We start from the raw sequence: 23,806 nt of genomic DNA on the forward strand, positions 1-23,806 counted from the left end.
AGAAGGGTGTGTCCTTGAAAATACAGAAAAATATGTCATTTGAAACATGGAAGTCTGGCAATATCTGGTCTGGGAGGACACAGGGAAAGATCCCAGAAAAGGTTAATAGCAGCTGCAAAGAGCAGGATTATAAAATGCAGATTCTTTCTCACAAGCAGGCTTAGCAAACACACAGGTTTCATGTATTAAGCTAAAACAATGGCTCACACCTTCATTGAATGTAACTATCTTAGGAAGCATCTGGAAAAGCATGGATGAGAGTTTCAATTGAATTAAGTGACAAATGTTTAAAACAGGCAGGTCTTTCAAGTCATAACCAAGTGAAATTTTAGCATACAGTTAAAAGCAAAGGTTTCACACCTTCACTGAAATTAACTCTCTTAGTAAACAGCTGGAAAGGATGGGTGATGTTCAGTCAAATTTGGTGTCAATTCTAAGTGTGAAATTCTACTAACATCAAGTCAATTAAAGAAAATTGGAGATGACCTGTCTATGAGAAACATAATTTAAAGTCAAAATCAAAGGAAAATTATGAGCTGGGGACAATTGGAAAATTAAACAATTCAAAATCACAGAATTAAAAGTAACACCTATTGAAACCAAAGCATTTTTTGAACATCACAAAGGACAACGTAATCAGATCATGCCCAAAATGAATGATTAGTTGTATGAAAATGTTTACATCAAAGATACTTTTTTAAAACCAAAGTGAAATAAGTTAATTTACAATAAGGCTCTAAAAACGTAATAATTTGGTAGAAAGAGAATATAAACCCAGGAAGCAGAACAGGAGGGGAGGAGAACTCAAGAGAGAGAAGAGGAGCATATACAGCTTGGTCATGGGAAAGACAAGACAAGCAGCCGAGTTTACACAGCTATACATCTGAGGAAGACTAGAATTTAAACAGGAGTCAGAGTCAGCTGAGAGATAGCAGGCAGAGCCAGCTCATAGCTCAGTACATGGATCGACAAGTCACAGCAACAGAGCTAACCAGCGAATACATCCCAAGAAGACCAAACTTTAAAGAAGATTGATTGTCAAGGTGGGCCTGAAGGTCCCTACAACCAACCAGCAGGATCCAGAAGCAAGATCCTTTTACCTTTCTGTAAATAAATTGTTTGCCGCTTTTAAAAGAAAAAATACAATAATAAAATAACTTACTTAACCTGAAAAAGTGTTTTTTTCCTAAAGTCTACTTTACTTACTTAGCAATGCAGGACCCAGGGCATTGATGCTACTAAGTGGTAAGTAGATAAAATCTTCGGTGAAGGTATGGGTTAAACCGGGGGATAACTTGAAAATATAGTTTGACCTGAATAGCACCCACCGAAGCCTGCATCGGAGTCAGGGAGAGAGAATCCCTGTTCACCATTTAGAATATCGACCCTTTTTGGTATAGGGGGAATTCTAAGAATAGTGGTGAGTTTTCAAAAACAGATGCTTTCCTTTTTCCTATACCTGCGCTTGAAGGTCTTTCCCACTGGGACACATCTCTCTCTCTCTCTCTGCCCTAGTGTCCTCCTTCAGCTAATGATACTCAACCGCAACTCAGCGAGTTCAGTCTCCTCCCCTCCCACAGTCACTTACTAAGCCTCATTTCATTCTGTCTCTCTGTATTATTTGAAGATTGGAAATCTACAGCTTGTTAAGTTTTCGCTCCTTAACGGTGCAGTGAGCAATCTAACATGAGGCACTTCAGTGCCAGCATTGCACGCCATACAAATTGCAAGGGTTAATGTGTTGGCAGTGCCAGTGTGTCATGCCATGGATTCGTGGCTAAACAGATCATGCTCATTCTTCTTCTAATAATAATCTTTATTATTGTCACAAGTAGGCTTACATTAACACTACAATGAAGTTACTGTGAAAAGCCCCTAGTCGCCACACTCCGGCACCACTTCAGGCACACGTAGGGAGAATTCAGAATGTCCAATTCACCTAATAAGCAAGTCTTTCGGGACTTGTGGGAGGAAACCTGAGCACTCGGAGGAAACCCACGCAGATACAGGGAGAATGTGCAGGCTCCGCACAGATAGTGACCCAAGCCGGGAATCGAACCCAGGTCCCTGGCACTGTGAAGCAACAGTGCTAACCACTGTGCTACGTGCCTCAATTTGATGAGGTGCTAACCTTGGCGTCTCAAGCATCAGCCTATGCTCACTCAACTGTATTGGCTCCCAGTCCAGCATTTCCCTTCGCCCCCAACAAAAGCCTAAAATTTTCACCTGAATGTTAAAAAACATCCCATAGCCTCAATCCTTTCCAATTATTGTAAACACCTCTGGCTCTACAGTCTTTGCCCTCAGTAATCCAGTATGTCTGCCTTCTGGAACACCCTCGATTAACTCTGCTCCACCATTGGCGCACATGCCTTCGGCTGCCTCTCCCTTGACCCTAAACCCTCCTTAAACTATACCATGAGTCAGATCTGTAAATGAACCTCAGTGTCAAAGTGTTGATTGCCCTCCTGTGAAGAAGCTTGGAATATTCTACTTCGTCAAAGATGCTGTATATTAGCAAGTTTTTGTGTTCATTTTGAATCCAGGGAAAGACATTGAGGATTCCTTCCGGGGAGGAGGAAAGGAGACTGGGGCAGAAACCATCCACATCATATTTAGCTGACAGCTCTCCTGGCCACTCGCACAGAGAGACAGAAGAATACGCATCCAGAAAAAACAGACATAAATCACAGCAGTTGCATATCACTCACCGAATCACAATATCGTATTCATTAATTGTCTCTCCAAGGGAGCTGTTTCTCAGCGTGTATCCATTGCCAATGATAACACATTTCTTACAAGCCAGCCTGGCAAAAGACAAGAGACCTTCAATGAACACGAGCTCCTCAGCACAATGACTGAGCAATTAAAACTACACATAAAAGTTAACAATGCAAAAGGTGGCCATTTGGCTCATCATGCAATGGAAAAGTAGTCCCACTGCCTTGCTTTTCCCCCTTTGACCTGGACACATCTGCTACAATTTATCCACTTTCCCATTAAAAATGCAATGATCTAAACCATTTCCTGTAACAAATACATTGCACCCAAAATGCAGCGCAGCCAACGCTGCCGGTAGATCCCACTTCCGGGATCTACCCGGATCGCTTCGCGATTTGAATCCTGCCAATTGTGGGTGGGATCACTTTCTAGAAATACACAGATAAATAGAAGATAGGAGCAGGAGGAGGCCTTTTGGCCCTTCGAGCCTGCTCTGTCATTCATCACGATCACGCTGATCATCCAACTCAATAGCCTAATCCTGCTTTCTCCCCATAGCCTTTGATCCCATTCTCCCCAAGTGCTATATCTAGCTGCCTCTCAAATATATTCAAATTTTAGCATCAAATCAACATTTAGCATAGGACTGAACAACTGAATGTTGTTCAGTACTGGTCTCCACAGATGGACCAGATGGAACAGCACTCATGGGGGCCTCCCAGGGGATTGAAGGCCCCCAGGTGCATGCCCTCTGGGAAGGCTGGTATCTTGGCATGGCCGGTGCATTCTGGGCACCCTGGCAGTGCCATTGGATGCCGGCTTGTCACTGCCAGGGTGCCCAGGTGGCCCTGCTGTGCGGTGGTGATTCGGTTGGGGTGTGCCCTGTGCGCGTGTGGGGGAGGGGGCTCGAAACCCTCCTTGGAGTGAATTGGGGCCTGGGATGGGGGGGGGATGTTTAGGGGTCACGTCGGCGACTCAAGAGATCGCCATTTAAATAATCTCTCACCGTACTGAGGTGTTCTAGCGAGCGGTACTCCTCAGTGCAAAAAACTGGGCTAAGTATAGCCTCGCTGATGCCCTATCGCGCGCACTACATGACTCTGCCCCCATTTGAATAGATCATGCCATATATCTCTAAAACAGATAATTTGACCTACTCTAATTTCATTAATGACTACCTGCTGGTCTGGCATCGTCAACTCCTACAGATTACTCTTCGGTGTCGCATTAGGAGTTTCTGGTGGACAGTGCCGATGACCGAGTCGCATCCAATTGAAGCTGTATATGACCATCGTTAAAGGCAAGTTTCAACTATGTTAGATAGCCGTTCATTCCCAGCTGGAGCATTATATCCCAATCTGAGTTCCACACTTTAATAAAGACCTGAAGGCATTTGGTGAGGACACAGAAGAGATTTCCTCCACTGGAACCATGAGTGAGCGATTACAGTTAAATAAATCAACAGAGGTGGCCTAGTGGTTAGCACAGCTGCCTCACGGCGCTGAGGTCCCAGGTTCGATCCCGGCTCTGGTTCACTGTTCGTGTGGAGTTTGCACATTCTCCCCGTGTCTGCGTGGGTTTCGCCCCCACAACCCAAAAATGTGCAGAGTAGGTGGATTGGTCACACTAAATTGCCCCTTAATTGGAAAAAATAATTGGGTAATCTAAATTTTTTTTTTAAATAAATCAATAGATAGCAAATAAATAACCTTTTATCGTCACAAGTAGGCTTACATTAACAAAATGCAATGAAGGTACTGTGAAAAGCCCCTAGTCGCCACATTCCGGCACCTGTTCGGGTACACTGAGGGAGAATTCAGAATTCTCAGCTGGTGTGGGAATTGAACCCACGCTGCTGGCTTTATTCTGCATCAGAAACCAGCTGTCTCGCCCACAGAGATAAACCAGCCCCAGTTATGTGGAGAGATTGGAGAAAGTGGGCTGGTTTCGATAGAGTAAATAAACAGAAACTGTTTCCGATGGCTGAAGAGTTGACAATAAGACGGCAACAGATTTAAACGAGATTAACAAAAGACATGAGGAAAAACCTCTTTACATGATGTGTAAATGGGACGCGCAGAACAATTGGAAAAAAAAACCTCAAAAAGAAAAAATACTGCAAGGATATGGGAGAAAAGAGCAGGCAACTATAGCTAACAGGATTGCTCTTTTAAAGAGTCAGTATGGATTTTATGGGACGAATGGCCTCCTTTGTGCTGTACTATAAACTACGTAAAGTCAAGTGCAACTTATCAACATGTGTCATTTATGGAGGGCTTACCTGTTTATGCTTTCAGGCATGTCATACTGTATTCGAGCCAATATCCTGATAATAGATTGTTCTGGAAAGAAAGCCAAAGGTTTACAATGGCACAATCACCTGGAGGGATTTGACAGTCCTTCCCCCCCCCCCCCCCCCCCCCGCCTCACTCTCTCCTCCTCCCACCTGGACTAATCTGCACTCATATTGTTTTCACATGAGCCTGAGGCTGACAGCTTCTGAAGGATTCCGGTGGAGGATACAATGGTTGGTATGAATTTTAGGACTTTGCTCTTTTACCTTACAAATCCTTTGACTTTCCCCATCAGGGAGGTTGCTCCGCCAATGCAAATGTTCCGACGCCTGGCCCAGGTAGGTTTCTTTCATTTAAGCGTCTGCCACCCAAAATATTTCCTCACCAGTCACATGACTCGGTAGCTCCTTACAAAATAAAAAATTCTCCTGATTGGTGTCCCCATCAATATACCGAATGTTGGCCTACAGCTGGCAGTGTAGGTACAGGTAGAATCGTCAATCTGCAAAGCAAAGTTACCAGTGGCCAACTTCTCTTGCCCACCTCCTCAATATCAGCTGATATGTCATCAATTCGCCGTTTAACTGTACTATCAGAAAGGAACTTTGTCCGTCCCTTTTGTAACATCAGCTCCCAACAGCACACGGCAGTTTTTTACATGCAGGCATAATTTAGGTTTGCCAATGGTATGGACGCTTTGTTGATTTTGCTACAAGCTCAGCCACCAGGTAACTCGTCTCTTGAGCTTTCTCCGATGCCTGGACACACCCCATCAGACATGATTGGTCTTCTTCATGTCTTGTTCCTTAAAGTCCTTCTTTTTTTAAACAATTTTATTGAGGTATTTTAGGCATATAGAAAAAGTGATATTGTACAGTCGAAAAAAAAAGTCAAGACACAAATTAAACATAGTGCAAACCCGGCTCTGTTCACACACGGACCTGCCTACCTATCCCCCTACTCTACTCTACCCTAGCCCCTCCCCCTCCACACCCCCCCCCCCCTCCCCTCCCCCGGACCAACCCTTTCCAGCCCCCAGAAGCTCTCAGTGCAATTGCCAGTGGCTCTATGGCCAGCACAACCAGAAGAGGGGAGAGAGGGCAGCCCTGTCTTGTCCCACAGTGCAGTTTAAAGTAGTCCAATGTCATCCTGTTCATCCGTACACTCGCCTCCAGGGCCTGATATAATAGCCTAACCCAGTCGATGAACCCCGCCCCAAACCGGAACCGGAACCGTCCTAGTACCTCCCACAGATAATCCCACTCTACCCGGTCAAAAGCTTTTTCAGCATCCATGGCTACTACTATCTCTACCTCCCTACTCTCCGGGGGCATCATAATCACATTGAACAGCCTACTTAGGTTGGCCACCAGCTGCCTCCCCTTTACAAACCCGGTTTGGTCCTCCACAATTACATCCAGTAGTTCCTTAAAGTCCTTTAAGTACTGAATGTCTTTGTTCACAAGAGATGGATGTCTTGTCTGCAAATGGTGTTTTAACTGGCTTGGTACCATCGCACCATTTACCATCTTCTCTCTGCAGATGAGACTTTCAGGTAAGGGTAAGTGGCATCTCCTGGCCATGAAAACGCAAAGGCTGGATGGCTCTTGTCGTACTGTCTCTGGACATTTCTTGCTTTCTCCTCTTAGGGTTCAAATGGCTCATCACCGACTGAATGAGCAGACGAACCACCTCTTTTAACAACTAAACTTTTCTTCTTAGGCTGGGGATATAAAATAGACCGGCAAACAAAGGTGGAAATGGTCAATTCTTCTGCGTCTACTTGTTTTACTCTCTGTAAAAAATCAGGTTCAATCGAGGCTTTCAAGAGAGGGTTTCATGATTATTTGAATGAATAAGGAGTTGCTGTGTCCACTGGCAGGAGGACCAGTAACGAGATGATGCAGGTTTAAGATAATTGCCAATGGAACCAAAGTCCAGATGGACAGATTTCACTTTTACATAGCGGGCTTTGATGAGGAGAAATATAGAGCTGAGTTTTGTGAAGGGTAGGAAGTGCCTCCGCCAAGGTCATAGGCCGGAGGCGACTCTGCTTCATCAGGATCCAGAGTGGCATTTGTGAGCAGCCCAATCAGAGAACGGATAGCTCAGCAATGCCACCACATGCAGTGGCAACTGCTGACATTACAGCTGCACGACACGGACACTCTCAAAGACAAGCAAGTGGATGTCAGGGGCACCATGCCTTGGCAATCAGTGGCAGAGTTTGTCACTGGACACCAGCAGAACCATTGCCACAAGGAGGGGTCATTGCCACCGGTTGGACCCCACAGTGGGACTTGAAATGAAATGAAAATCGCTTATTGTCACGAGTAGGCTTCAATGAAGTTACTGTGAAAAGCCCCTAGTCGCCACATTCCGGCGCCTGTCCGGGGAGGCTGGTGCGGGAATCGAACCGTGCTGCTGGCCTGCTTGGTCTGCTTTAAAAGCCAGCGATTTAGCCTGGTGAGCTAAACCAGCCCCTGACTTGGCATTCTTATAAAAGGTCCCCCCCCCCCCACATGGAACCCAGTAAGAGGTCATCAGGTTTTAACCCAGCAGCGCAGCACAGTGACGCAGTGTTTAGCACTGTTGCCTCACAGTGGCGAGGACCCAGGTTCGATCCCAGCCCCAGGACATTGTCCATGTGGAGTTTGCACATTCTCCCCGTGTCTGCGTGGATCTCACCCCCACAACCCAAAGATGTGCAGGTTGGGTGGATTGGCCACACTATCTTGCCCCTTAACTGCAAAATAAAAGAATTGGGTACTTTAAAAAAAAAATTTAAGTTTCAACCCAGCAGTACAAACCATCCTGGCATGGACAGAAAATATTTACTTTCTTATTGCCCATAATCAATAAGTTTTGTATGGAAAAGGTTGTATCTTTTCTTACTCTGATGACTGATGGTTCTTAAAGCTCAAGGTTGTGCAGCCTTTCTCTTCAGCTATTGGCTTGTGAGTGTCCTTCTTCCATCTTCTCTTATTGGTCTTGGGATAATAAGGATAGAAGCCAGTTTGGTCACATGGTCAACGGCCATTGTTCACCCAGAATGTTTTGAAGCTAAAAGCCATTGATATACAATAGAAGAAAGATGCTGATCTTCCACATTGAACTTGTCGATAACTGGTCTCATCAGCTGTCTTTTGTTGAGTTGCAAAGTGTCAAAGAATCCACTGAGTAAGCTCTGAACAATGACAAGGATGTGCTCCAGAGAATGGCGCTGTCTGGATATGTCTATTCCAGGGAGAGGTCCCCACCCATGCTTATTGAATTCAGAACTTCCCAGAAGCTTAGTAGAAGTTTGTACTGAACAGGCAATGGTCACATGGCTGCTTGGCAGCCATCTTAACAGTTCATCGTTGTCCATTTTCAAACCAAACACAGTTCCAGAAACTTCCATATGAACACAAGAGCCAATATTTAAAGTTATGAATAAGACACTAGGTAAAATTTCAACACAGGAGGCAAGTAGTCCATATTGGGCACTTAAATGGCTAACTGGCCTCCCCGCGAGTGGTTGATCTGCCAGCTTTCACACCGCTGGCAGAATTGTATGACGGTGAGAAGACATCAGGATGACATCACCATCCCTCACCCGCCACTACCATTTTGTCAGCCTTCCCGCCACCCAGCCCATCCACAAAAGGTCTGGAAAATTTGAGCTGCATTGCCTGAAAGCACAGCGGCAGCTGGTTCCATAATAGCTTTCAAGGGGAAATTGAAGCCTCGGCAGGACTAAGGGGAAAGAACTGGGTAACCTAAATCATTGGATAACTCCTGCAAAGGACCAAAAGGGACATGTTGGGCCGAATGGCTTTCTTCTGTGTTGTATTGGTTTATTACTAAAGAGAGTTCAACCCAATTAACTGATTTTACTGTCCAACTGTACATCTCTAAATGGTTGGCTTTAACTTATCAGATGCATTGTTAAGGCACGGATTTTTGAAAGCCAAATACATGTTGGACAGATGTTTAATTTTGGGGGGAATGTTTCAGGGCTGTGAAGTCCATAAAACCTTGGCAGCATCAGCTATGTTTTACAAGTGTTTGACATTACAACCTAATCATTTCCAAAGCTGTACAATTGAATTTTTAAGTTGTTTTCTTTCTTTGCATTTTCAGATTAGGGTCAAGTACGATAATGTTGTGTGGGCCAGAACACATCCTTATGTCAGGCGGTCATGCATCGAGTCCTCCCACAGCCCCAACCAAAATCAAATGCCCTTTCTCCTGTCCTATCAACTTCCTTCAATTGGTCTGAAAAGAAAATAAAGTCATTTATTGATGAAATCTCTTTTCAAATTTACACAGGACGGGACATTCTGTCCCCCTCCCATGTTTTGCGGCAGTGAAGGCATTTTGCATGGCTCGCATGTCCTGCCGGCAGGGAACCCGCATTTCAGGAGGAGTATCTTCCGATCCCGCTGGCAGGAAAGGCCAGAAAGCCCTGCACACAGTCTACTCCAGTACAACACAGATAGAGGCACAGTCATGGCCATGGTCTGGATTTATCCAATGTCAGGTCTTTACCAGATCCTGGACTCAATGGCCAAAGTCCACTTCAGCATAATATCACCCTATCCTTACAGATGTGTGGGCGGGGGTGGAGGAATGTTCGGAGCCATGCAGAGGCCATTATGTTATCTCAGAAAGATGCTGGTGCAATAAAGGAAAGTAAGATTGCCATAGTCTCAGGTGACCAGAGGTTGCTTTGAGTGGGAGAGTTGACTGGTGGTGACTTAACCTGAGGATCACCAGACCCCAGGCGAGGGGAAAGGATGAGAAGGCGGGGCCTTTATGAATAACCTAAGCCAGTACAGAGATTGAACCTGTGCTACTGGCCTTGCACTGCATCACGAACCGCTGTCCAGTCAACTGAGTTAAACCAGTAGCATTTTGGAACAACGCACAACAAAAACATCAGGTAAACATAGAGCCATCAATGAATAGGAACTATCTGCTGCATTGGATAACTTGCTCCTTTCAAGAGTGTTTCATGAACCTACCCCGTGAAGTTACTGAGCCTGAACCTCAGTAACTATGGAGGATGCTCATGATAAACAAATGATCACGATGCACCAAGATAATGGACGTTGTCCGCTTCATAGCCTCAGCCCATTGGATTTCCTCAAGTCCACTCCCAATGCTTGCGACGGTGAGAGATACACCACCAAACATTCACTGGCCACCTCTAAAACTACAACCCCATTGCTGCCAAGCATCTCATCATTCCAAAGAGAGACTTTTCAAGAGAGGTGAGGGAAGCTTGAACTCATTGGACACAATAATGGGGGAAGTGTGTGGGTGGGGGAGGAGGTCTATGTGGTATTTGCATGGTAGGGTCACCGATTGAGAGAGATGGAAGGTCGTTCTTTCACACCCCCCCCCCCCCCCCCCCCCCCCGCCCCGCCCCGACTCTGCCTCATGAGCAGGTGGTGATCCTGCCAAAGAGGAAGTGATGAGAAGTTTTCTTGAAGGCAACTTTAAGCCTCAACATTCAACGGGATTTATCTCACTCTCTTGCCAATTAATCAATTAAAATGATTGAAGATTGCTCACCGCTGCCTTTGAGTCCGTACGGCAAATCATCGAAGGCAGGCTCATTCTGCCTCCACCAAATTTTATTTAAGTTCAAGAATAAATCAGTGTTTCGAGTGAAACTGAAAGAAAAATAAAAGTAGGAGATTAAAACTGGCTGAGACGCAATCAGGAAATTTGGAAAGTGGATCTCAGTGTGAGGCGAAGGTTTGAAGAAATGACTTACTTAGATATTATCTGCTTGCTGTACGTGTTTGAATACCCAACTTGGCAACTTGGTTTATCTTCCACGCTGTAACTAAACAGAGACAAATTTTAAACGCAAAAAGGAAATGTTGTCACCCCACGAGTGATGGGACTCGATGTCGTGGCCCATTATACCCTGAACGTTCAACATTTTTTTTCCCTTCACGGTATGTGGCCGTCGTTGACCAAGCCAGCATTTATTGCCAACCACTGAGGATATTTAGAAGTCAACCACATTTGCTTTTGATCTGGACAACATGTAGGACAGACCAGGTCGGGAACGACAGATTTCCTTCCCTAAAGGACATCAGTGAACTAGATGGGCCTTTACGACAATCATTCCATGGTCAACATGAGACTTTTCACAGTAACTTTGCTGCCGTGTTAACGTAAGCCTACTTGTGATACTCAAAGATTATTATTTTAATTTTAGATTTAAAAATTTGAATTCACAATTCACCACCTGCCACGGTGGTATTCGAACGCGGGTCCCTAGACCGTGGGTCTCTGGATTACTAGTCCAGTGACAATACCACTGTGCCACCAGCTCTCCACATGAAGGAACCCGTCCCAGTGGGTCTGGTGTAAAATAGTTCTGGGCGGCCTCAATCCGTGTCATCATTGAACTGCATCGTTCACTCCCTCCAGCACTGACGCACAGAAGCAGCAGTGTGCACCATCTACAAGATGCCCTGCACCAACTCACCAAGGCTCCTTCCACACCTGCCACCTTTGGCACCTCAAAGGACCAGGGTCGCAGACACCACAGTCTGCAAATTTTCCTCCCACACACCATCCTGACTGGGAACTACATCGGCCGTTCCTTCACTGCCCCTGGGTCAAAACCCTAGACCTCCCATCCTAACAGCACTGTGGATGTACTTACACCACATGGACTTCAATAGTTCTGGAAGCATGCCCACCTTAAAAGTGCACACAAAGCAGAAAGAGATTTCAACACTGCAGCAAACATATTGGGTGCGATTTAATGGCCACACTGGTCCCGAAAAGCAGATCACCTGCAACGTGGCCGATCGAAGCCTGGAGACCCCACTCCCAGGATCTACCTCAGCTTGCAACGCCTAGTGAGATCTAACACAATCCTCAGTGTACAAAATGGGGCTGTGTGCGGCCTCGGCCACGTGTTCCCCATTGAGGCCCCCTATCAAACACAAGTCATGTTTTACAGCCTGCTAGCGTCGGGAAACATGTGGCTAAACGCGCTCGCTATGGGACTTTGTTCCCATTTAGTTAAATCGCACTCATTCTGTGTAGTCAAGAGGACAGGTGGTATGAAAAGCTATCAAATAGACAGTAGGTGGTGCTCTTGAGGCAGCAGTACACGCCTGACGCTGAGCAGAGGGGGATTTATTCGATCTCTGATCAGATCAACACCCCACCCTTGGTGTGTCTGATGGGAAACCAGATGCCACTCGTCTCCTTCACAAGTTTAAATGTCACTGTCACACATTTCATTTCATTTTCATGGGCACAGAGTGCCGTTAGAAGCCAACAGAAGAAGCTCCGAGCTCAGAAATAACTAACAGAAACATTTGGGACTCTGCATAGGTAGAATCCAAGCAGGTGGCTAATGGCTCCGCAAATTCAGTGTACGTTCCCCTGAGCAACCGTTCAGGTTAAAGTCACCAGGTCGCACCGAGACACACAACCGATACCAGATATGCAACGCCCGTTTGAAAAATGAGTCTCTCATCACTGAAATAGAAAGGCAAAGGGACAGGAAATAGTACAGTTCTGACTAATGCAAACAGCATTAGCTCCATTTAAAAAGCAACCATGGGGAGGGAGAAAATAGGTAAAAGATTTGAACGGTGCTTAAGTTCCCACAGCAGTGCAACATCAAAAGCTGAAATGTGTAACATTCAGTAAAAACACCAGGTTAAAGTGTCTTAATTGAAACCACTAGCTTTCAGAGAGCTGCCCTTAACCTGATGAAGGAGCAGCGCTCCGAAAGCTTGCGATTCAAAGAAACCTGTTGGTCTTTAACCTGGTGTTGTGAGACTTTCTACTGTGCCCACCCCAGTCCAGCGCCGGCCGGCATCTCCACATCTTAGTTGGGGATGAGGATAAAAAACATTTTTAATGTAGAGCATGGTCATAAGATGCCCAATCAGAAGGAGGGATTGGAAAGAGGCTAAAACGATGGATGATGGAACATGGCCGAGAATCACAGAACGGTTACAGCACAGATGGAGACCATTTGGCCCACTGTACCCATGCTGGCATTCGGCAGCAACAATCACCGAGACTGACTCCCCAGTGTTTCCCCTAGCCCAACACAAATATATAGAAACATAGGTAGGAGGTTGGGGATTCTTTTGGGGGCGTCAGTGATTGGGACACTTGCTACAAAGGGGAGTTCTGTCGAGCAGAGCTCCCCGTTGTAAAAAACGGGGCTGCGTGTGGCCTCAGCCTTCAGGTCCCTTATTCGACACGAGTTGCGTTGTAGAGCCATGGAACTGCGAGTACCGGGAAACACGTGGCTAAACGCGCTCGCTCAAGGACTTTGTTCCCTTTTGGAAAACTGCACACAATGTTCCAGTTGCGGCCTCACCAAGGCCCTGTACAATTGTAGCAAGACATTCCTGCTCCTGTACTTGAATCCTCTTGCAATGAAGGACAACATACCATTTGCCTTCTTTTTTAAAAAAATGTAATATATTCCAAACGTGTAAAAAACAGTAACATATAGAACACCGACCACAACCTCACGGCCCATAGTTTGTACAGTTTTTTCCCCTTTTACCCCCTACCCTCCCCTCACTTCTCCCCACCCCCTGTAATGAACTATTCCTCAAACATTGCCATGAACATACCCCACTGTGTCTCGAAGCCCCCCCCCCCCCCCTCCCTCCCCCCAGACCCCCTCAACTCAAATTTAATCTTTTCCAACCGGAGATATGCGCACAGGTACCCCAGGTCAGGCCTCCATCCCTGGCTCCGTATCCTACCTCCAATTTAGCAAGATCCTTCGCCGAGCAATTGGGAGAGGTGAAGGCTACGACATCGGCCCCTTCCCCTCCAGCATTTCTGATATCCCAAAGATCATCACCATTAGGTCCAGACTGACCTCCTCCCCCACACTGCTTCCCAATAACTCTCCAGTTTTTGCAACCCCAGAACGGGTGCACATGATTCACCGGCCCTCGCCCACACTTCTCGCACTCATTGACCACCCCCTGAATGTACCGACTCATCCTTGCCCTGGTCATACGCACCACCTTGAACTGAATCAAGCTCATCCTCATGCAGGAGGTTGAATTCACCCTACACACTGCCTCACACCACAGTCCCAAGCTTATTGCCCCCGTCTCCCCCCAACTCCTCTACCCATTTGTTCTTGATCCTCACCACTTGAGGCCTGGCCCATATCCCACCATCTCCCAACTCATCTGCAAGCAGCAATTGCTCCAATATGGTGTACTCCGGCGACGCAGAAACGTCTTCCACTCCTTTTGTGCAAAGTCCCTGGCCTGCATATACCTAAATTCACTCCCCTCAGCTGCTCAAACCCCTCCTGCATCTCATCCAGACCTCTCCCAAATCTCTCATCCTCACCATCCCCACCTCCCTCCACTTCCCATGCATCCCATCCATCTCCCCCGGTTTAAACCTGTGGTTCCCGCACATAGAACATAGAACATTACAGCGCAGTACAGGCCCTTCGGCCCACGATGTTGCACCGTCCTGTGATACCCTTCTAAAGTCCCTCTACACTATTCCCTTATCGTCCATATGCCTATCCAATGACCATTTGAATGCGTTTAGTGTTGGCGAGTCCACTACTGCTGCAGGCAGGGCATTCCACGCCCTTACTACTCTCTGAGTAAAGAACCTACTTCTGACATCTGTCCTATATCTATCTCCCCTCAATTTAAAGCTATGTCCCCTCGTGCTGGACATCACCATCCAAGGAAAAAGGCTCTCGATATCCACCCTATCTAATCCTCTGATCATCTGGTATGCCTCAATTAAGTCCCCTCTTAACCTCCTTCTCTCTAATGAAAACAGCCTCAAGTCCTTCAGCCTTTACTCATATGATCTTCCCTCCATACCAGGCAACATTCTTGTAAATCTCTTCTGTACCCTTTCCAATGCTTCCACCTCCTTCCTATAATGTGGCGACCAGAACTGCACACAATACTCCAAATGCGGCCGCACCAGAGTTTTGTACAACTGCAACATGACCCCATGGCTCCGAAACTCAATTCCTCTACCAATAAAAGCTAACACACCGTACGTCTTCTTAACAACCCTCTCAACCTGGGTGGCAACTTTCAGGGATCTATGGACATGGACAACGAGATCTCTCTGCTCGTCCACACTACCAAGAACCTTACCATTAGCACAATACTCTGCCTTCCTGTTATTCCTTCCAAAATTAATCACCTCACACTTTTCTGCATTAAACTCCATTTGCCACCTGTCAGCCCAGCGCTGCAGCTTATCTATGTCCCTCTGTAACTTGTAACATCCTTCTGCACTGTCCACAACTCCACCGACTTTAGTGTCATCTGCAAATTTACTCACCCAACCTTCTACGCCCTCCTCCAGGTCATTTATAAAAATGACAAACAGCAACGGCCCCAAAACAGATCCTTGTGGCACACCACTAGTAACTGGACACCAGTCAGAGCATTTCCCATCAACTCTTTGTCTTCTATCAGCTAGCCAATTTCTGATCCAAACTGCTAAATCACCCTGAATCCCATGCCTCTGTATTTTCTGCAATAGCCTACCGTGGGGAACCTTATCAAACGCTTTACTGAAATCCATATACACAACATCAACTGCTTTACCCTCGTCCACCTGTTTGGTCACCTTCTCGAAGAACTCAATGAGGTTTGTGAGGCACGACCTACCCTTCACAAAACCATGTTGACTATCTCTAATCAAATTATTCCTTTCCAGATGATTATACATCCTATCTCTTATAAACCTTTCCAAGACTTTTCCCACAACAGAAGTAAGGCTCACTGGTCTATAGTTACCGGGGTTATCTCTACTCCCCTTCTTGTACAAGGGGACAACATTTGCTATCCTCCAGTCCTCTGGCACTATTCCTGTAGACAAAGATGACTTAAAGATCAAAGCCAAAGGCTCAGCAATCTTCTCCCTAGCTTCCCAGAGAATCCTAGGATAAATCCCATCCGGCCCAGGGGACTTATCTATTTTCACACTTTCCAGAATCGCTAACACCTCCTCCTTATGAACCTCAAGCCCTTCTAGTCCAGTAGCCTGTATCTCAGTGTTCTCCTCGACAACTTTGTCTTTTTCCTGTGTGAATACTGACGAAAAATACTCATTTAGCACCTCTCCTATCTTCTCGGACTCTACGCACAACTTCCCACTACTGTCCTTGACTGGCCCTACTCTTACCTTAGTCATTCTTTTATTCCTGACATACCTATAGAAAGCTTTAGGGTTATCCTTGATCCTACCTGCCAAAGACTTCTCATGTTCTCGCTTGGCTCTTCTTAGCTCTCTTTAGAGCCTTCCTAGCTAACTTGTGACTCTCAAGCGACCCAACTGGACCATCACGTCTCATCTTCACATAAGCCTCCTTCTTCCTCTTGACAAGTGTTTCAACTGCTTTAGTAACCCATGGTTCCCTCACTCAACCACTTCCTCCCTGCCTAACAGGTACATACTTATCAAGGACACGCAGTAGCTGTTCCTTGAACATGCTCCACATTTCCATTGTGTCCATCCCCTGCAGTTTTCCTCTCCAGGCGATGCATCCTAAGTCTTGCCTCATCGCATCATAATTGCCTTTCCCCCAGCAATAACTCTTGCCCTGCGGTTTATACCTATCCCTTTCCATCGCTAAAGTAATCATTCCCTCCAACAAAGCGTCTCCGCAGCCGATTCCACACCCTAACCGCCGACTGTACCACCGAGCTCCCCGTTTACTTACCCAGAGCTAGCGGCACTGGAGCCGTCACCAAAGCCCTCACACTGGATCCCTGACAGGAAATCTCCTCCATCTTGACCCACTCCCCTCCCCCCACCATCACTTCACCTTCTCCACATTTGCTGCCCAATAATAGTTCAGCAGGGTTGGGAGTGCCAATCTCCATTTCTGCCTCTGTAGCTGTGCCCTCTTTATCCTCAGCACCTTCCCCGCCCATATAAACTCCAAAATCATGGTCTTCAATTTCCAGAAGAAGACCTCAGGGAAAAAGATTGGAAAGGTCTGGAGAACGAACAAGAACCTTGGGAGCACATTCATTATTTCCATCTGCACCGTCCCTGCCAGTGTCGGGTGTAATGTTTCCCATCTCTTCAAATCCGCCCAAAATCACCTTCACCAAGGTTGTCAAATTCCACCTGTGCATCGTAGCCCATTCCCTCATCACCTGAATCCCCAAGTACCTGAACCTGTCCGTAGATACCTTAAATGGCAACATCCCCAAGTTGGACCCCACCCTGCCACATTCACCGGAAACACCTTGCTCTTCCCGACATAAAACTTAAACCCAAAGAAGGCCTCAAACCTCTCCAATTTCCCATTATTCTACCCATACTCTCCAATGGGTCCGGCATGAGCAACAGGTGCTCCCAAGTGACACCCGCTGCTCCCCTGCTTATCCTCCACAAATCCCCTGCCACACAACAGACCCCCCCGGGCCATCGCCAAGGGTCCAATTGCCAGCGCGAACAAAAACAGGACACACCTGTCTCATTTCCCCCATGCAGCCCCAAACTCCGTGAACTCATCCCATTTGTACATGCACTTGCCACCAGGGCTACAAATAACAGACACAACTATGCCATAAACTTCAGGCCAAACCCAAACCTACCCAAGATCTCAAATAAATACCTCCACTCACCCGATTAAAAGTCTTCTCTACATCCATAGAAACAATGGCGTCCGGCACCCAGCCCAGTGAAGGAGTCATTACCACATTTAACAGCCTCCTGATGTTACTAGAGAGCCGTCTGCCCTTTACGAAACCCGTTTGCTCCTCAGCGACCACACCTGGCACATATCCCTCCCCACCATCCTCCCTGTCACCAACTTAGCCAGCACTTGTGTCTGTGTTTAACAACAAAATGGGCTTCTATGACCCACACTACAATGGATTCTTCCCCTTCTTCGGGATTAACGTGATCGATGCCTCTGTCAGTGTCTCTAGCAGCTTCTCCTTCTCCAACGCCTGACTAAACATCCCCAACAAATGTGGTGCCAACTCTGTCGCAAAAGCCTTATAAATCTCCGCCAGAAGGCCGTCCGGCCCTGGAGCCATCCCCGACTTCATCCTCTCCCCCTCCCCTCCCCCCCCCCCCCCCCCCCCCCCCCCCCCCTCCAATGCTGCCAATCCTCCCTCAGCCCCAGCGGCTCCTCCAATGTCTGCCTCCTCTCTTCCTCCGACCTTGGAAACTCCAACCCATCCCGAAACCGTCCCATAATCTCCTTCCTCTCCACCTGGCTCAGCCCTCTAAAGCTTCTCATAGTAACGCCTGAAAACCTCATTTATCCTCCCCTGGCTCTGACACGACCACCCCCTTCTCTGTTCACACCCTTAAAATTTCCCTGGCGCAGCCTGCTTCCTCAGCAGGTGTGCCAGCATACAGCTCCCTTCTCCCCATATTCAAATTGCACCCCTTGCCCACCGTAGCTGCCCCACTGCCCTTCCCATCGTCGACCTATTGAACTGCCCCTGTAAACCTTTTCTTCTCCACCAACAATTCTTTAGTTGCGGCCCCGCATATCTCCTGTCTGCCTCATCTATCTCGTACAACAGCCGTCCATGCTCCTCCCTCCTCCTCCTGTCCCTGTGGTCTTCAACGTGATAATCTCCCCTCGGACCACCACCTTCAACGCCTGCCAGAACGTGGCCACCGACACCTTCTCATTCTGTTTAATCTCCATGTAATCCCCAATCGCCGCCCTCAGCTTTTCACAAAACCCCTCATCCTCCTACAGACCTGAATCTAGCCTCCATCCCGACCTCTGCACCTGCCTTATGCTAAGCCTCACCTCCAGTCAATGCGGCGACCATTTGCCTTCTTTACTGCCTGCTGTACCTGCATGCTTATCTTCAGCAACTGGTGTACAAGGACATCGAAGCCTTGTTGCACATTCTCTCCCCCCACCCTAATTAATGTCCCTAAAAATAATAGTCTGCCGTACCGTTTTTGCAACCGAAGTGGATAACCTCGCATTTATCCAAATTATGCTGATTCTGTCATTCATTTACCCAAATCACACTAAACCATCTCTGCATCCTCCTCGCAGCTCACCCGCCAACCTCACCCAACTTTGTGTCATCTGTCAGACCCTTGCCCACTCACTTAAACTGTCTATATCCCTCTGCAGCCTTTCAGTGTTTTCTGCACACTTGGCTCTACCAGTCATTTCAGTGTCATCTGTGAACTTTGACACATTACACGGTCCCCAACTCCAGATCATCCATGTAAATTGTGAACAATTGCGGACCCAACACTGATCCCCAAGACACACCACTAGCCACTGATAGCAAATGAGAAAAATACCCATTTAACCCTATTCTTTGCTTTCTGTCAGTTACCAATCCTTTATCCTTGCTGATTCATTACCCATGACGCATGTGTCTTTATCTTATGCAGCAGCCTTTTGTGCGACACCTTGTCGAATGCCTTCTGGAAATCCAGATACACCGGTTCCCAATTGCCCACCGCACTCGTAATGTCCTCAAAGAATTCCACTAAATTAGTCAAATATGATCTGTCTTTCATGAACCCATGCTGCGCCTGCCAAATGGAACAATTTCTATCCAGATTCTCGCTATTTCTTCCTTGACAATAGATTCAAGCATTTTCCCGACTACAGAAGTTAAGCTATATAGTTATCTGCCTTTTGTCTACCTCCTTTTTTTAAACAGTGGCATCACATTTGCTGTTTTCCAATCTGCCGGAACCACCCCAGAGTCCAGTTAATTTTGGTAAATTACCGCGAGCGCATTTGCTATTTTCCCGCCCCCTGTTTTTGTACCCTGGGATGCATTCCATCAGGGCCAGGAGACTTGTCTACCTTTAGCCCCATTAGCTTGCCCAACACTACCTCCTTAGTGACAATAGTCCCTTCGTCCTCCTTTGCTGAATTCTAAACTGCAATTCTCAATCAGGCTGGTTTTGTTGGGCTAACATTTTACACTGCACTTTCCTCCACATCCCCACCCCCTGGCTGGTTTGGAAGGGGGGGGGGGGCGGGGAACATTTAATTTCATGGACAGAATTCCATCTAGCATCCTGCCCGCCCTGAATCGCTTTACAATTTCACAGTGGGGCGGGCAGGGCCTCAGACCGAAAGCCCGCCCATGCCCTGTCGAAGGCCCTTAAGTGACCACTTATGGCTCCTTAAGGGCCCTTTCGCACTCAGCCTCAAGTTATAGGCTGGTGGGAACGAGGTGCTAAATAGAAAATGTGAGAAATTTACATCTCAGGCGACAAAGGGGTGGGTGGGGGCAGTGGAGGGTGTAACTGAACCTGAAGGCACTCTCCCCTCAGGGAACTGGGAGCTCCGGGTTTCCTTCCCCCACCAGCTAATCCCCTGACACCGCAATCAGACCCTCCTGACCCCGCCAGGGGACATCCTTCCCTCCTACACCCGGGACTACAATCTGATTGGCCAGCAGCTCTCCAACTGGGACCACCATTCGAGGACAGATGGGTGTCCCGCTGGCTGCCAATCAGAGCTGAATTGAGTGTAAAATTGAGGGAACCTGTCAGAGTCAGCGGGGATATGTTCAGTGTCGACTCTCAGGATGGTGGGTGTCGAGCAGTCACACACCTGAAAATTCAGGTAATAATAATAATCTTTATTGTCACAAGCAGGCTTACATTAACACTGCAATGAAGTTACTGTGGAAAGCCCCTAGTTGCCACATTCCGGCACCTGTTCGGGTACACTGAGGGAGAACTCAGAATGTCCAATTCATCTAACAGCACGTCTTTCGGGACTTGAGGGAGGAAACCGGAGCACCCGCAGGAAACCCACGCAGACACAGGGGGAACGTGCAGACAGTGACCCAAGTCAGGAATCGAACCTTGGACCCTGGCGTGTGAAGCAACAGTGATAACCATTGTGCTACTGTGCCGACCACTATGTTTGCAGACTAGGTGACAGACAGTTCAACCTATTCTTACTGTGTTAGCTCTTTTATCTAGCTACTCAGATATTATAGATGTTTCCACATGGGGTGGGTCTTCCGCTTGGGATAGGCCAAACCTGGGGAACATAAACTACATAGATTACATCGGAAACAGCCATTCGGCCCATCCTATTCATGCTAGCATGCACACGCCACTTGAGCCTCCTCCACTGTTCTCACAGCAAACTCAACCAGCCTCTCCCCCTACTCCCATCATTGTCAGTTTTCCTCCAGTTTTGCCTTCAAGGGGAGAGGGTTATACCCTGTACCTGAACTACAGCTTGAGAGCACAGGAGCAATAATACAAAGAAAAGTAAAGTTGGCAGTCAGTGAAATTCAATATGTCAATGAAATTGGCTAACAGGATTTAACACACTCCCCGTCTCTATGTGTATTTTATTTCTTATAATGAGAACTACTTTTTAAAGTAGCTTTATTTTTTGCTTTACGGCTGGTGCACTGAAAGGGTTGGGTTAACAGGTTGGCACAGTGGCTAGCACTGCTGCCTCACAGCACCAGGGACCCAGGTCCAATTCTGGCCTTGGGTGACACTGCCATTTCTCCCCATGTCTGTGTGGGATGGACCCTGGTAGGGTGCTCTTCTGGAGGGCCGGTGCAGACCTGATGGGCCAAATGGTCTCCTTTCTCCACTGTGGGGATTCTATGATTCCATGTAAAATTTAATGATGGTGTTCAAAATGATGAAGGGTTTGCGCAGGGTAAACAAAATAGTGGAAACGTGTCCATTGCCAAATTCTGCAATGTACCAAGCTTACTGAATTGTTATTGGCTGTATCCATCCATCAAATAAATAAATAAATCCAATCAATCAGTTGTCCAATCTCGAATACTTGCCATGCTAAATGACCTCCCATTATCTTGCTTAATTCAAAGCCACCAAAAAAAAAATGTCGGGAAGTGGGTCAGCTGTTACTTACAATCACAGCTGTAATCACAGCAGTAAATGTTTTGGTTACAAGTAAGGTACAGTGAAAGCCGTAGGCGCAGAGATTTACACAGTTAACAAAGGCATTCGAAGCAAGCTAGAGGGACATTTCCCTTGTCTTTGCTGGTGGTCCAAAGCAGCCTTCAAAAGTTCCGGAAGGCCAGTTCCAATGGTTCAGTAGTCAGCACAGACTGTCCCGTAACATACAATCCTGCTCATAAGCGTTAGGTCTCCCACTCCCACCACCACTCCAACAGGTATACAAGACGAGGCATCATTTTAATATAAATCATCTGAACTCATCACCGAGTGTGATTATTGAGAGATTTAGTTGAAGGCTGTAACAACAGCATTGGCTCACTCAGATGTCAGGGAATCACAAACATCATGATGCGAAGAAGCAGTCCATTTAACCCTTTTGTTCACGTGCCAGCCATTTGAAATAGCTAAATTAATCACATTCCCCTGCTCTTTCCCCGTAATCCTACAGGACATAATTCTCCAAAAAGTGTTCCAAGTGCAGTAGCGAGCAGAAACTGCCATGAGCTTTGAGCCTGGCAATGCAATACAACAATAACTGGTCCACGTAAGGATGCCCCAAGGCTTCATGCCATAAATAAAGGCTCGCCAGCCAATTAACCGGGACGGCGATCGTCAGTCCTTGCTAACAAGGTGGAGCAGCACATAAACAGCGCTTGCATAGCCAACCAGTTTTAGAGATGCAGACCTGGAGAGGCTCCTAGATGCGGTCAAGTCCAGGAGGGATGTCCTGTCCTCCCCGAGGGTCCCGGAGGGTGAGCCACAGGGCAGCTACCTCTGCCCTGGATGAAGTGGCAGCGGCCGTCAGCTCAGGAAACGTGACCAGGAGGAGTGGCCTGGTCAACGACCTACACCAGGCAGCATGGGTGTGTTGACACCACCCACCCCCCCAGCCCCTCCAAGAACGTTCCGACCCCACGCGAGCATCCTCCCCCAACCCTCCATGTACCCGCAACCCTCCCTTCACCCGCTTCTCCCTTCATCCCCCCCCCCCCCCCAACCCCAGCCCCCACCACCACCGTGAACCACACGTGTGACTAACAATGCCTTCTCTGTGTCCCCACAGGAGAATCTCTCCCACAATCACCAGGAGAGAGTCCAGACTTCCAGACTGGGGAGGGGTGCCGGACAGAAGAATCCTCATAACCTTCGAGGAACGGGCCCTGGAAGTGACTGATGTAGCCAAGGACAGAGCAGTCACTAATGCAGAGGTTGGCGCACGCCGCAGAGGTGAAGATCCACTGGGGCCTACCCGGAGGATCTGTCAAACATGAGTTGTTATAGCCTTACTGACTGACCCATCCCTCTCACTGACCATTGTCCAGTCTCTCTCAGGTCCTCCAGCCGATGGTGCTAGCCCATCCGGGGTGGCCTCCTCCCTTGACTCCCAAGAGACCACCAATGAGGAGAGCTCCGAGGATGGTAGCATAATAGTCGTGGCACTGCTGTCAGCCCCACCCTCCACCAGCGCAGAGATATCTCGGTGGGAAACATTAGTGGTCAGGCATCTGGGGCACAATCTATGAGCACCACAGAGCTGATGATGCACATCAGGTGCAGGAGGAACTCCCCTTGCGAGACAGAAGCGGGAGGGTTGCTGGATCCCTAGACCTAGCTAGGTCGCAACCTGATGTTGAGCCTGTGGAACAGGCTATCTCGGAGCTGAGGACGTTAGGGAGCTGCCGGGTCATTCAGAGGGAGATGTCAGCAGCACTTCAACACGTCCATAGTCGATTGGAGGAGTACCAGAGACTACGGGCGCAGGAGATGTCACTGCCAATGCGCGGCACCAAGGCCAATACTGCTAGGATGGCGACCGCAGTGGAGAGCTTGGTGCACAACGTCAGCAGCATTAGTGGAGA

General features: G+C 47.5%; 1 protein-coding gene across 8 annotated transcripts in view; it reads right to left on the reverse strand.

The window, feature by feature from the left end:
• Positions 1 to 23,806, reverse strand: part of LOC119953908 (CMP-N-acetylneuraminate-beta-galactosamide-alpha-2,3-sialyltransferase 4-like) — a 232,030-nt gene that overhangs the window by 26,443 nt on the left and 181,781 nt on the right. For all 8 annotated transcript variants that reach the window (XM_038778575.1, XM_038778570.1, XM_038778569.1 and 5 more), the window contains 4 exons: positions 10,783 to 10,854; positions 10,578 to 10,678; positions 5,003 to 5,063; positions 2,712 to 2,807 (listed from right to left, as the gene is read on the reverse strand). In XM_038778575.1, coding sequence (XP_038634503.1) covers positions 2,712 to 2,807; positions 5,003 to 5,063; positions 10,578 to 10,678; positions 10,783 to 10,854 — 330 coding nt within the window. The remainder of the gene's footprint in view (positions 1 to 2,711; positions 2,808 to 5,002; positions 5,064 to 10,577; positions 10,679 to 10,782; positions 10,855 to 23,806) is intronic.

The sequence above is a fragment of the Scyliorhinus canicula genome, chromosome 19 (genome assembly GCF_902713615.1).
Source record: "Scyliorhinus canicula chromosome 19, sScyCan1.1, whole genome shotgun sequence".
Lineage (NCBI taxonomy): Eukaryota > Metazoa > Chordata > Chondrichthyes > Carcharhiniformes > Scyliorhinidae > Scyliorhinus > Scyliorhinus canicula.